Source organism: Salmo trutta, unplaced genomic scaffold, assembly GCF_901001165.1.
Source record: "Salmo trutta unplaced genomic scaffold, fSalTru1.1, whole genome shotgun sequence".
In the NCBI taxonomy this organism is placed as follows: Eukaryota; Metazoa; Chordata; class Actinopteri; order Salmoniformes; family Salmonidae; genus Salmo; species Salmo trutta.
This window is the reverse complement of record NW_021822680.1, coordinates 58,763-72,384: the sequence shown is the minus strand read 5'-3', so window position 1 is coordinate 72,384 and position 13,622 is coordinate 58,763. Positions and strand designations below refer to the sequence as shown.

The window sequence follows — 13,622 nt, the reverse complement described above, 5'->3', positions numbered from 1 at the left end:
CTCTACATGGGTAACGCTGCTTCGAGGTTGGCTGTTGTCGATGTGTTCCTGGTTCGAGCCCAGGTAGGTCCGAGGAGAGGGACGGAAGCTATATTGCTACACTGGCAATACTAAAGTGCCTATAAGAACATCCAATAGTCAAAAGGTATATGAAATACAAATGGTATAGAGAGAAATAGTCCTATAATTCCTATAATAACTACAACCTAAAACTTCTTACCTGGGAATATTGAAGACTCATGTTAAAAGGAACCACCAGCTTTCATATGTTCTCATGTTCTGAGCAAGGAACTTAAACGTTAGCTTTTTTACATGGCACATATTGCACTTTTACTTTCTTCTCCAACACTTGTTTCATTACTTATTTGAGGCTAAATAGATTATATTGATGTATTTATATTAAGTTAAAATAAGTGTGCATTCAGTATTGTTGTAATTGTCATTATTACAAATAAATACATTTAAAAAACAAAAGTGGCCGATTAATCGGTATTTTTTCGAGGGTCCTCCAATAATCGGTATCGGTGTTGAAAAATCATAATCGGTCGACCTCTAATGTATAGACTCTGGAGCCATGACTACTACTAGAATGTGTTTGTACTTGCCTTTAACCAAAGTGTTAAATCATTGCAGCTCTTTAGTTCACAAGCAATGTTATTCAATTTAGGATGATGGCTTGATATTTGAACTGTAAGGCAAGCGTGAATGTCTGATTGAAAACTTTTATGAGGCAGCTTTGAGCCACAGGTCGTTCTAGCTATTATTTTGTGGGACAGCGTGGCGGTGTGGAGAATCCTCACGACCAAGTGAAGAGTCTTGCAGTGTGTGACCCCAGTCTGTGTCAGATGGTTTAGTGTGTTCACCACTACGTTGAGAAAACACTACAGGTTGTTGTTCAATGTGATAGGCTCAGGTATGTTAGGATTGTAATAAGCAACAACCCAAAGAATAACGAGTTGGTACGTAGAAAACAAGGAAAATAACATCTCTAGCACGCAACGACCAAAGGAAGAAGAACGCTCAACACCAACGGGACAGTTCAGTTGGAGCGAAGTTTGATTGCCTTTAGTTTCTCTGAAGAATCAGGCCTACATAGTATAGTCTCCACTGCAAATGCTCCTGTTATTAGTTATGGCCAGCGAGGAATGTTCCAGAACACACACAACCTTATCAGCCTTACAAGCCATTACATATCTTCATCTTACCCAACCCCATGAGCTCCTGAGTCCTTGTGTCTGACCTTTTAGTTGGTTAATAATAACCAGAAATGGAAACCTTGTCTTCAACCATCATTCCTGCACTCTACAGATGTACCCTAGTGTCACTCCTCAGCCTAGCCCGAGGGGTCGCTCCTCAGCCTAGCCCGAGGGGTCACTCCTCAGCCTAGCCCGAGGGGTCACTCCTCAGCCTAGCCCGAGGGGTCACTCCTCAGCCTAGCCCGAGGGGTCACTCCTCAGCCTAGCCCGAGGGGTCACTCCTCAGCCTAGCCCAAGGGGTCACTCCTCAGCCTAGCCCAAGGGGTCACTCCTCAGCCTAGCCCAAGGGGTCAGCGGAGGGTGAGGATAGGATGCCAGTATCTCACCTTGTCATAGAAGTCAGCGGAGGGTGAGGATCGGGACCTCTCGTGGACTGGGGCTGGTTTGGTCCTGTCATCTCCTCCAGGATCCAGGATGTTATCAGCAGACTGGGAGCGTGCTGAGCGTCTGGTCTCAGCTGCTTTCTTCTGGGTGTTCCAGGTGGTCTCGTACTCAGCAAAAGTCCCCAGTCTCTGCAGCTCCAGAAGGGCCTGCTGTCTGTGGTCCTGTCCCTGACACTCTCTCTGTTCCTTCCTGCCGCTGGACATGTCACAATCACCCCTGGCTATCTGTTTGCCCTCTCCACAGTCCTCTACAGAGCCTGGCAGGGCAGTTTTAGGGAGGGGTCTGGTGAAAGCAGGTCTGGCGGTGGAGTGTCGGTTCAGCAAAGCACCTGCACCCTCAGTGGGGGTCAGGTCCTCCTCCACTCCCACCTCATTGATTTTGTCTGGCTCAGAGAAACACCGGACCTTCTTCTCCATGGTGAAACGCTTCCTGCTTCCGATACGGGTCACCTGACTCTGGGCAGAGCCAGACCTGGCTGGGAGGCCCTCAAAGATGTTGGACAGGGGGTTAGAGTTGTCGCTCCTCCCCAAACCAGAGGAGGAGTAGTCCGGCGGGGACCCTGCCTCCACCCCAGGGTGCTCCAGAAGGACAGGCTCCAGGTCTCTCCTTCTAAAGGAGGTGGCCTTCAGCACGCGGGCCTGCGCTTCCTTCAGATGATCCTTATAGGTGGAGGTGAAGCAGCCATCTGAAGAAGAGCTGGTGTCTTTGGGCCTCCAGACCTCTGGCACCTCATGGTCCTCCTCCGCCTCACAGGGTCCACTCAGGGAGGCAGCGCTCTTACTCTTCTGCAGCTGGGCTCGTCTCATCTGGATCTCATTCCTCAGGGTGGTGGCGAACCGGTCGGTCCTGGTGCACTGGTTACTGGAGAGATCTACAGTCTCCCCAGTGGAACAGTCTCTGGGTACGAGGCCTGAGTTGCTGAGGCCGCTGGTGGTCTGAGGGCGGATCTGACTGTCTGGCAGCATCTCTTGATGGTGTATGGTGTCCTGCTGAAGAGGCTGTAGAGACTGTCTTCTAAGGGGGTAACTCATATAGTGGGGCTCTGCATTCGGACTGTTGTTTCTCTTCAGGTTGGGCTGGCCTGTAGACGTGTCCAGTACAGCAGAGGGACAAATGGTAGCTGGCTGTTTGTGGCGGGAGCCGTCATCCTGTCTGCTGTATCCCTTACTGTCCTTGTTGTTGAGGGGTTGAAGTGGCTGGTACTTAGCCTTGGTAACCCCTGACCCCAGGGGAGTGAGTGACTTCTTATCTCTTCCACCCTGTACGATGCTCACTGCGCTCCTCCTTTCACCGCCACCCTCCACACCCTCCTCTCTGCACCCTCCACCCTTCCTTTCGTCAGTCTTGACCAGTAAGGCCTGGGTGACCGGTTGACCAGGCTGTCTGGCCGTCACACAGTAGTACCGGCTGTCTTCAGTGCTGTCTGGGGTCTGGCTGTAGAGCTGGGTGTTCTGGGTATTGTAGTTGGTGGTCTGGCTGTAGAGCTGGGTGTTCTGGGTATTGTAGTTGGTGGTCTGGCTGTAGAGCTGGGTGTTCTGGGTATTGTAGTTGGTGGTCTGGCTGTAGAGCTGGGTGTTCTGGGTATTGTAGTTGGTGGGGAGCTCCTGCATACTGCTGTAGCAGCCGCTAACGTTCTGCTGTTTGGGGACAGACCAAGTCCTGGGGTGAGAGTAGAGAGAGCTCTCATTACTGTACTGTCTCTGGTGGCAGGGCAGGTAGGTAGGTGGGGGCTGGCCCTGCCTGACATCACTACTGGATAGAGAGCACAGCGTGTTACAGTTCACTTGGTTCTGATGACAGTTCTTTGGTGAAATGTAAGGAGGGACCATGTTGTCCATTCCTTTGTCCAGTGCTTTACCATGGGCCTTGGGCTGGGTGTGAGCACCAGGTCCCTCTGGACAGGCTATAACCAGAACCTTCTCATGGGACTTCGTAGCAGCGAAACTGTCACTGCGTACGGGCGGAAGGGGAGGAGAAGGATCAGAGGTCTTCTTCTTGTCAGGAACGTGCCAGACGGGCCCGCAGCTAGCCCTAGCAGAGCTGGAGGAGTGGGAAAAACCTGGTCCTGACTGCTCCTCTGTCCTGGGGCTGTCCCGGCCCACACTGGCCCCATGTCCCCCAGCAAGCTGCAGGTACCCTGGCCTCTCGTCCTGCCTCACCCCCTCACTACTCAGGCTGTGTCTGTCGTTACTGGGCCGGCCCCCTGATTCCCACTGGCTCACCTCATAAAGCATGTTCTCTGTGGAGGCAGCATTGCTCTTAGGGAGGGTGTAGTCTGGTGTCTTGGAGAGGGTGTAGTCTGGGGTACCAGAATTGGTGGAAAAGGAGCTGTATGCCGAGTCCCTCTTTCCTCCTCCCAGGTGCTCCGTGCTGGTGTTGGACTTGACCGGGGAGAGGCGTCCAGGGGACAGGTGACCAGGTGGGTAGGGGTGGTGGGAGACGTCTAGACTGTCCATGCTGCCCAGAGAGCTGAACTGGTCTGATACTCGCCGTAGGTTAGTCTGGTTCTGGTCCCAGCCGGACGAGGAGAGGTTGGTAGAAGAGGAGCTAGGGAGGACAGAGACAGGCTGTTGGAGATACATAATGCATTGTCCTACATAATGCTGTAGTCTAACAGTACTTGGACATGTTAGTAGAGGCCCATTGTCCTACATAATGCTGTAGTCTAACAGTACTTGGGGGACATGCTAGTAGAGGCCCATTGTCCTACATAATGCTGTAGTCTAACAGTACTTGGATATGCTAGTAGAGGCCCATTGTCCTACATAATGCTGTAGTCTAACAGTACTTGGGGGGACATGCTAGTAGAGGCCCATTGTCCTACATAATGCTATAGTCTAACAGTACTTGGACATGCTAGTAGAGGCCCATTGTCCTACATAATGCTATAGTCTAACAGTACTTGGACATGCTAGTAGAGGCCCATTGTCCTACATAATGCTGTAGTCTAACAGTACTTGGGGGACATGTTAGTAGAGGCCCATTGTCCTACATAATGCTATAGTCTAACAGTACTTGGACATGCTAGTAGAGGCCCATTGTCCTACATAATGCTGTAGTCTAACAGTACTTGGACATGCTAGTAGAGGCCCATTGTCCTACATAATGCTGTAGTCTAACAGTACTTGGGGGGACATGTTAGTAGAGGCCCATTGTCCTACATAATGCTGTAGTCTAACAGTACTTGGGGGACATGTTAGTAGAGGCCCATTGTCCTACATAATGCTGTAGTCTAACAGTACTATGGGGACATGTTAGTAGAGGCCCATTGTCCTACATAATGCTGTAGTCTAACAGTACTTGGACATGCTAGTAGAGGCCCATTGTCCTACATAATGCTGTAGTCTAACAGTACTTGGGGGACATGCTAGTAGAGGCCCATTGTCCTACATAATGCTATAGTCTAACAGTACTTGGACATGTTAGTAGAGGCCCATTGTCCTACATAATGCTGTAGTCTAACAGTACTTGGACATGCTAGTAGAGGCCCATTGTCCTACATAATGCTATAGTCTAACAGTACTTGGGGGACATGTTAGTAGAGGCCCATTGTCCTACATAATGCTATAGTCTAACAGTACTTGGACATGCTAGTAGAGGCCCATTGTCCTACATAATGCTGTAGTCTAACAGTACTTGGACATGCTAGTAGAGGCCCATTGTCCTACATAATGCTGTAGTCTAACAGTACTTGGGGGGACATGTTAGTAGAGGCCCATTGTCCTACATAATGCTGTAGTCTAACAGTACTTGGGGGACATGCTAGTAGAGGCCCATTGTCCTACATAATGCTGTAGTCTAACAGTACTTGGACATGCTAGTAGAGGCCCATTGTCCTACATAATGCTGTAGTCTAACAGTACTTGGGGGACATGCTAGTAGAGGCCCATTGTCCTACATAATGCTATAGTCTAACAGTACTTGGGGGACATGTTAGTAGAGGCCCATTGTCCTACATAATGCTGTAGTCTAACAGTACTTGGGGGACATGTTAGTAGAGGCCCATTGTCCTACATAATGCTGTAGTCTAACAGTACTTGGGGGGACATGCTAGTAGAGGCCCATTGTCCTACATAATGCTGTAGTCTAACAGTACTTGGATATGCTAGTAGAGGCCCATTGTCCTACATAATGCTGTAGTCTAACAGTACTTGGACATGTTAGTAGAGGCCCATTGTCCTACATAATGCTGTAGTCTAACAGTACTTGGACATGTTAGTAGAGGCCCATTGTCCTACATAATGCTGTAGTCTAACAGTACTTGGGGGACATGTTAGTAGAGGCCCATTGTCCTACATAATGCTATAGTCTAACAGTACTTGGGGGGACATGCTAGTAGAGGCCCATTGTCCTACATAATGCTGTAGTCTAACAGTACTTGGGGGACATGCTAGTAGAGGCCCATTGTCCTACATAATGCTATAGTCTAACAGTACTTGGGGGGACATGTTAGTAGAGGCCCATTGTCCTACATAATGCTGTAGTCTAACAGTACTTGGGGGACATGTTAGTAGAGGCCCATTGTCCTACATAATGCTATAGTCTAACAGTACTTGGACATGCTAGTAGAGGCCCATTGTCCTAAATAATGCTGTAGTCTAACAGTACTATGGGGACATGTTAGTAGAGGCCCATTGTCCTACATAATGCTGTAGTCTAACAGTACTTGGGGGACATGTTAGTAGAGGCCCATTGTCCTACATAATGCTATAGTCTAACAGTACTTGGGGGGACATGCTAGTAGAGGCCCATTGTCCTACATAATGCTGTAGTCTAACAGTACTTGGGGGACATGCTAGTAGAGGCCCATTGTCCTACATAATGCTATAGTCTAACAGTACTTGGGGGGACATGCTAGTAGAGGTATTCACGGGTCAACCCCAACCCAAATACCGAATGTAGTGGGCATGGGTAGGGCCCGAATGTAGTGGGCATGGGTAGGGCCCGAATGTAGTGGGCATGGGTAGGGCCCGAATGTAGTGGGCATGGGTAGGGCCCGAATGTAGTGGGCATGGGTAGGGCCCGAATGTAGTGGGCATGGGTAGGGCCCGAATGGGTAGGGCTCTAAGTCTGATCAGAACACTGGGTTACCTTGCATCATATCTGGTGTCTGATCAGAACACTGGGTTACCTTGCATCATATCTGGTGTCTGATCAGAACACTGGGTTACCTTGCATCATATCTGGTGTCTGATCAGAACACTGGGTTACCTTGCATCATATCTGGTGTCTGATCAGAACACTGGGTTACCTTGCATCATATCTGGTGTCTGATCAGAACACTGGGTTACCTTGCATCATATCTGGTGTCTGATCAGAACACTGGGTTACCTTGCATCATATCTGGTGTCTGATCAGAACACTGGGTTACCTTGCATCATATCTGGTGTCTGATCAGAACACTGGGTTACCTTGCATCATATCTGGTGTCTGATCAGAACACTGGGTTACCTTGCATCATATCTGGTGTCTGATCAGAACACTGGGTTACCTTGCATCATATCTGGTCTGCCAGACTGGCAGAGGCGGAGACTGAGTTTTGGCGGTCTCTGATTGACTCTCGTTGAACTTGGTGGCGTGCCAGGAGTGAGGCCTGCTAACGGATTCATTCCTCCTAAAGATGTGAGTGAGAGAGAGAGATAAGCACTAGATTAGACCAAGTCCTCTTGGGAAGCAGAAATTAACAGGCCTCCATTACTGTGACTGGCTGATTGACAACACAACACAGAGTTACAGTAACACAACAGAGTTACAGTAACAGAGTTACAGTAACAACACAGAGTTACAGTAACACAACAGAGTTACAGTAACACAACAGAGTTACAGTAACACAACAGAGTTACAGTAACAGAGTTACAGTAACAACACAGAGTTACAGTAACACAACAGAGTTACAGTAACACAACACACAGTTACAATAACACAACACAGTAACACCACAGTAACAACACAGAGTTACAGCAACAAAACACAGAGTTACAGCAACACAACAGAGTTAGTTACACAACATAGAGTTACAGTTACAGTAACACAACACAGTAACACAACACAGTAACACAGCACAGAGTTACAGTAACACAGCACAGAGTTACAGTAACACAACACAGACTTACAGTAACACAACACAGTTACAGTAACACAACACAGAGTTACAGTTACAGTAACACAACACAGTAACACAACACAGAGTTACAGTAACAAAACATACAGTTACCGTAACAAAACATACAGTTACAGTAACACAACACAGTAACACAACACAGAGTTACAGTAACACAAGAGTTACAGTAACAACACAGTACAAAGGCAACATGACACGTCTGAAAATCACAAACACGTCACCATAATCACTACGGCCATGATCACTACGGCCATGACGCCATGATCACTACGGCCATGACGCCATGATCACTACGGCCATGATCACTACGGCCATGATCACTACGGCCATGACACCATGATCACTACGGCCATGACACCATGATCACTACGGCCATGATCACTACGGCCATGATCACTACGGCCATGACACCATGATCACTACGGCCATGATCACTACGGCCATGACACCATGATCACTACGGCCATGATCACTACGGCCATGACACCATGATCACTACGGCCATAACGCCATGATCACTACGGCCATGATCACTACGGCCATGATCACTACGGCCATGACACCATGATCACTACGGCCATGACACCATGATCACTACGGCCATGATCACTACGGCCATGACACCATGATCAAGGCACAAGAAATACAAAGTGTGTGGACACTGCACACCATATTCACAACTATGAAAACCGCAGAGAAAGTTCTGGCTCACAAACCTTGAACCTTGACTATCAAACAACGAACAGACTTATGCAGTGAAACAAAAACATACCCTTTAAAACGGTTCATTCTGTGATGCATGTGATGAGGTCACATCAAAACACCGCAACAGGCAGTAGTAACACCACAACAGGCAGTAGTAACACCACAACAGGCAGTAGTAACACCGCAACAGGTAGTAGTAACACCGCAACAGGCAGTAGTAACACCACAACAGGCAGTAGCAACACCACAACAGGCAGTAGTAACACCGCAACAGGCAGTAGTAACACCGCAACAGGCAGTAGTAACACCACAACACCACAACAGGCAGTAGTAACACCACAACACCACAACAGGCAGTAGTAACACCACAACACCACAACAGGCAGTAGCAACACCACAACAGGCAGTAGCAACACCACAACAGGCAGTAGCAACACCGCAACAGGCAGTAGCAACACCGCAACAGGCAATAGTAACACCGCAACAGGCAGTAGTAACACCGCAACAGGCAGTAGTAACACCGCAACAGGCAGTACTAACACTACAACACCACAACAGGCAGTAGTAACACCACAACAGGCAGTAGCAACACCACAACAGGCAGTAGTAACACCACAACAGGCAGTAGTAACACCGCAACAGGCAGTAGTAACACCACAACACCGCAACAGGCAGTAGTAACACCACAACAGGCAGTAGTAACACCACAACAGGCAGTGGTAACACCACAACACCACAACAGGCAGTACTGACAACACAACAGGCAGTATTTAACACCACAACAGGCAGTACTGACAACACAACAGGCAGTACTGACAACACAACAGTATTAAGTCATGAGGGCAGTGTAGATGGGCTGATAATGTTTATGATAACCATGGAAACTCCTCAACATGAATGACAGGTCAAGGTCTTGACATTAATCTTACTTATAGTCTATAAATCTCACGATAAAAGCATTATCCATGACACTACTCAATGAAGGAAAGAAAATGGTCACTGATCATGAAACAAAATGGTGACTAATCATGAAACAAAATGGACACCGATCATGAAACAAAATGGTGACTAATCACGGGAGATGCTGAACTACGAAGGAACACTGATGGTTGGAAAGATGATATTACCACACAGCAGAAGAATGGCATTATGGGTAGAGGTCTGGGTGGATGACGGCAAGCGGAGGAGGAAGAGGGATGGATGTTATTGGCTAACTAGCTAATGGAAGCATACCTCATGGAAGTTCGTAATATCTTGTTAAGAAAGCTCCTGGCCACATGGACATCAGTCTCAGAGGGCATTTGTCCAGTAGCTACTAAATCCACCATTGTCATATTCCTGCCAACAGGGAAGGAACACAGGCTGAAACGCTGAACCAGAGAGCGGACACGTAGGACTCCATTTTAACAAACCTAACAAACGGTCAACCTAAGCGCTGGAGGGACTAGGCACAATAACCGTATAATCGTGTAAAACAACGATTATGGATTAAGACCGTCATGAAAATAAAAAAAATGTTTTGTTTGTTCTTGTAGAACGAACAGCTGACTGAAGACGGGACGGCCTCCGTTTCCGCGGTAACACTCTTTACAATGCGATTAAACTTTGTTCCTCCTTGCGTAAACAAACATGTTTTTGGTTGCTGTAGGCAACACCACCCAGCCCTACAGCAGCAGCACATGCAGTCAGGAAGAGAAGAGAAAATGTGAGTTGTGTAACCAAATTAAAAATGTTTTTTGTTGGGAGGGTCATTTGGCTGACCAATATCCCGCCATCCAGAATTCCGTGACTGTCACATCCCTTTTGTCATAGCGACATCCTCCCCCTCAAAATCAGAACTCAACTCCAACTTTGGAGTGCGATAGAGATAGTATACATGGAGTTTTACTATGACTGCAGCAGTGCATGGCCAGACGAATCAATTCTGTCCCTGGGAAAGAACTATTTAAAGGCCCGCCCCCTTCACATACGAGAGAAACTTTTGCCGTTTTTAAAGCTCATTTCCTGCAAGTCTACACATTTTCCCCATGGGTCAGAGACAATTCTGCAGTTTAAACTTAAAACTACAGTGGCCTCCAAAGTGCCACAGCAGTCTAGAAACGTCACTACAGACCCGGGTTCGATCCCCGGCTGTGTTGCAGCCGGCCGCGACCAGGAGACCAATGAAGCGTCTCACAATTGGCCCAGCGTCGTCCGGGTTAGGGGAGGGTTTGGCTGGCCGGGATGACCTTGTCCCATCGCGCTCTAGCGACTCCTTGTGGTAGGTCGAGCACATGCACGCTGACCCAGTCACCAGTTGTACGCGGTTTCCTCTGAACACATTGGTGCGGCTGGCTTCCGGGTTATGCGAGCAGTGTGTCAAGAAGCAGTGCGGCTTGGCAGGGTCGTGTTTCAGAGGAGGCATGTCTCTCGACCTTTGCCTCTCCCGAGTCTGTACGGGAGTTGCAGCAATGGGACAAGACTAACTACCAATTGGATACCGCGAAATTGTGGAGAAAAAGGGGTAAAAGTTAAAAACTGTGCAATTACATTAACTTTATCATTCATTCCAACCAGGAAGTGTGGAAATCTGAGGTTTGTAGTTTTTCAAGTGATTCCCTATCCAGTATACAGTGTCAATGGGGTCATTTTGCACTTCCTAAGGCTTCCACTAGATGTCAACAGTCTTTAGAACGTTGTTTCATACTTCTACTGTGACTGGGGAGAGAATAAGAGCCATTGGAATCAGATGACTGAGAAAATGACATGAGCTCAATTGCGCGCGCTGATGTGAGAGTTAGCTGTGTTCCTTTTCTTTTTTGAAGACAAAGTCCGGTTGGAATATTATGGAAGATTTATGATAAAAACATCCTAAAGATTGATTCTATACATCGTTTGACATGTTTCTACAAACTGTAGTATAACTTTTTGGACTTTTCGTATGGACTTAGTAAGCGCGTGCCTTGCATTTGGAATAGTGAACCTACCGCGCAAACAAAATGGAGGTATTTGGACATAAATATGAACTTTATCGAGCAAAACATACATGTATTGTGTAACATGAAGTCCTATGAGTGCCATCTGATGAAGATCATCAAAGGTTAGTGATTAATTTTAGCTGTATTTCTGGTTTTTGTGACGCCTCTCCTTGCTTGGAAAATGGCTGTGTGGTTTTTCTTGTCTAGGCGCTGTCCTAACATAATATAATGTTATGCTTTCGCCGTAAAGCCTTTTTGAAATCGGACAGTGTGGTTTGATTAACGAGAAGTGTATCTTTAAAATGGGATATAATAGTTGTATGTTTGAGAAATTTGAATAAAGATTTTTGTTGTTTTGAATTTGCCGCCTTGCTATTTCACTGGCTGTTGAATAGTGTGTCCCACATGTCCCAGAGAGGTAAAAAAAAAAAAATTGGGGAGGAAAAGTGTATCATTGATGGAGTACTGTTTGCCCTGTTGTGCATCTAAGGGCATAGTAGATGAATAATATGACATTGTATTGCACCCTCTAAAACTTCTTCCATTGACCCATTGGCCAAATGTGTTTGTAGCAATATTTATAAAATAAAAAATATCTGGCCGCGTACCCCCTGCAGGACCCCTGCAGATCCCAGTTTGGACCCCTGCAGGACACCTGCAGATCCCAGTTTGAACCCCTGCAGGACCCCTGCAGATCCCAGTTTGGACCCCTGCAGGACCCAGTTTGGACCCCGTTTGGACCCCCTGCAGATCCCAGTTTGTACCCCTGCAGGACCCAGTTTTATCCCAGTTTGGACCCCAGCAGGACCCAGTTTGGACCCAGTTTAGACCCCTGCAGGACCCAGTTTGGACCCAGTTTAGACACCCGCAGGACCCAGTTTGCACCCCCTGCAGGACCCAGTTTGGACCCCTGCAGGACCCAGTTTGAACCCCCTGCTGGACCCAGTTTGGACCCCCTGCTGGACCCAGTTTGGACCCCCTGCTGGACCCAGTTTGGACCCCCTGCAGGACCCAGTTTGTACCCCCTGCTGGACCCAGTTTGGACCCCTGCAGGACCCAGTTTGGACCCAGTTTGAACCCCCTGCAGGACCCAGTTTGGACCCCCTGCAGGACCCAGTTTGGACCCCCTGCAGGACCCAGTTTGTACCCCTGCAGGACCCAGTTTGGACCCCTGCTGGACCCAGTTTGGACCACCTGCAGGACCCAGTTTGGACCACCTGCAGGACCCAATTTAGACCCCTGCAGGACCCAGTTTGTACCCCTGCAGGACCCAGTTTGTACCCCTGCAGGACCCAGTTTGGACCCCTGCAGGACCCAGTTTGGGAACCACTGATCTAGGTGACATCATGAATGGAAAACATAGAAAAACAAGTTATAACACGTAGGCTCAGATCATTGCACCTGCCCATCTGTAAATAGCCCACCCACCTCTCATCCCCATATTGGCTCAGATCATTACACCTGCCCATCTGTAAATAGCCCACCCACCTCTCATCCCCATATAGGCTCAGATCATTACACCTGCCCATCTATAAATAGCCCACCCACCTCTCATCCCCATATTGGCTCAGATCATTACACCTGCCCATCTATAAATAGCCCACCCACCTCTCTTCCCCATATAGGCTCAGATCATAACACCTGCCCATCTGTAAATAGCCCACCCACCTCTCATCCCCATATAGGCTCAGATCATTACACCTGCCCATCTATAAATAGCCCACCCACCTCTCATCCCCATATAGGCTCAGATCATTACACCTGCCCATCTGTAAATAGCCCACCCACCTCTCATCCCCATATAGGCTCAGATCATTACACCTGCCCATCTATAAATAGCCCACCCACCTCTCATCCCCATATAGGCTCAGATCATAACACCTGCCCATCTGTAAATAGCCCACCCACCTCTCATCCCCATATAGGCTCAGATCATAACACCTGCCCATCTGTAAATAGCCCACCCACCTCTCATCCCCATATAGGCTCAGATCATTACACCTGCCCATCTATAAATAGCCCACCCACCTCTCATCCCCATATAGGCTCAGATCATTAATTACACCTGCCCATCTGTAAATAGCCCACCCACCTCTCATCCCCATATAGGCTCAGATCATTACACCTGCCCATCTGTAAATAGCCCACCCACCTCTCATCCCCATATAGGCTCAGATCATAACACCTGCCCATCTGTAA

At 48.1% G+C, this 13,622-nt stretch overlaps 1 protein-coding gene across 8 annotated transcripts in view; it reads right to left on the bottom strand.

Moving 5' to 3' along the window:
- shroom2a (shroom family member 2a) overlaps positions 1-13,622 on the bottom strand; it is a 94,023-nt gene that overhangs the window by 46,927 nt on the left and 33,474 nt on the right. For all 8 annotated transcript variants that reach the window (XM_029744573.1, XM_029744572.1, XM_029744579.1 and 5 more), the window contains 2 exons: positions 7,132-7,254; positions 1,583-4,187 (listed from right to left, as the gene is read on the bottom strand). In XM_029744573.1, coding sequence (XP_029600433.1) covers positions 1,583-4,187; positions 7,132-7,254 — 2,728 coding nt within the window. The remainder of the gene's footprint in view (positions 1-1,582; positions 4,188-7,131; positions 7,255-13,622) is intronic.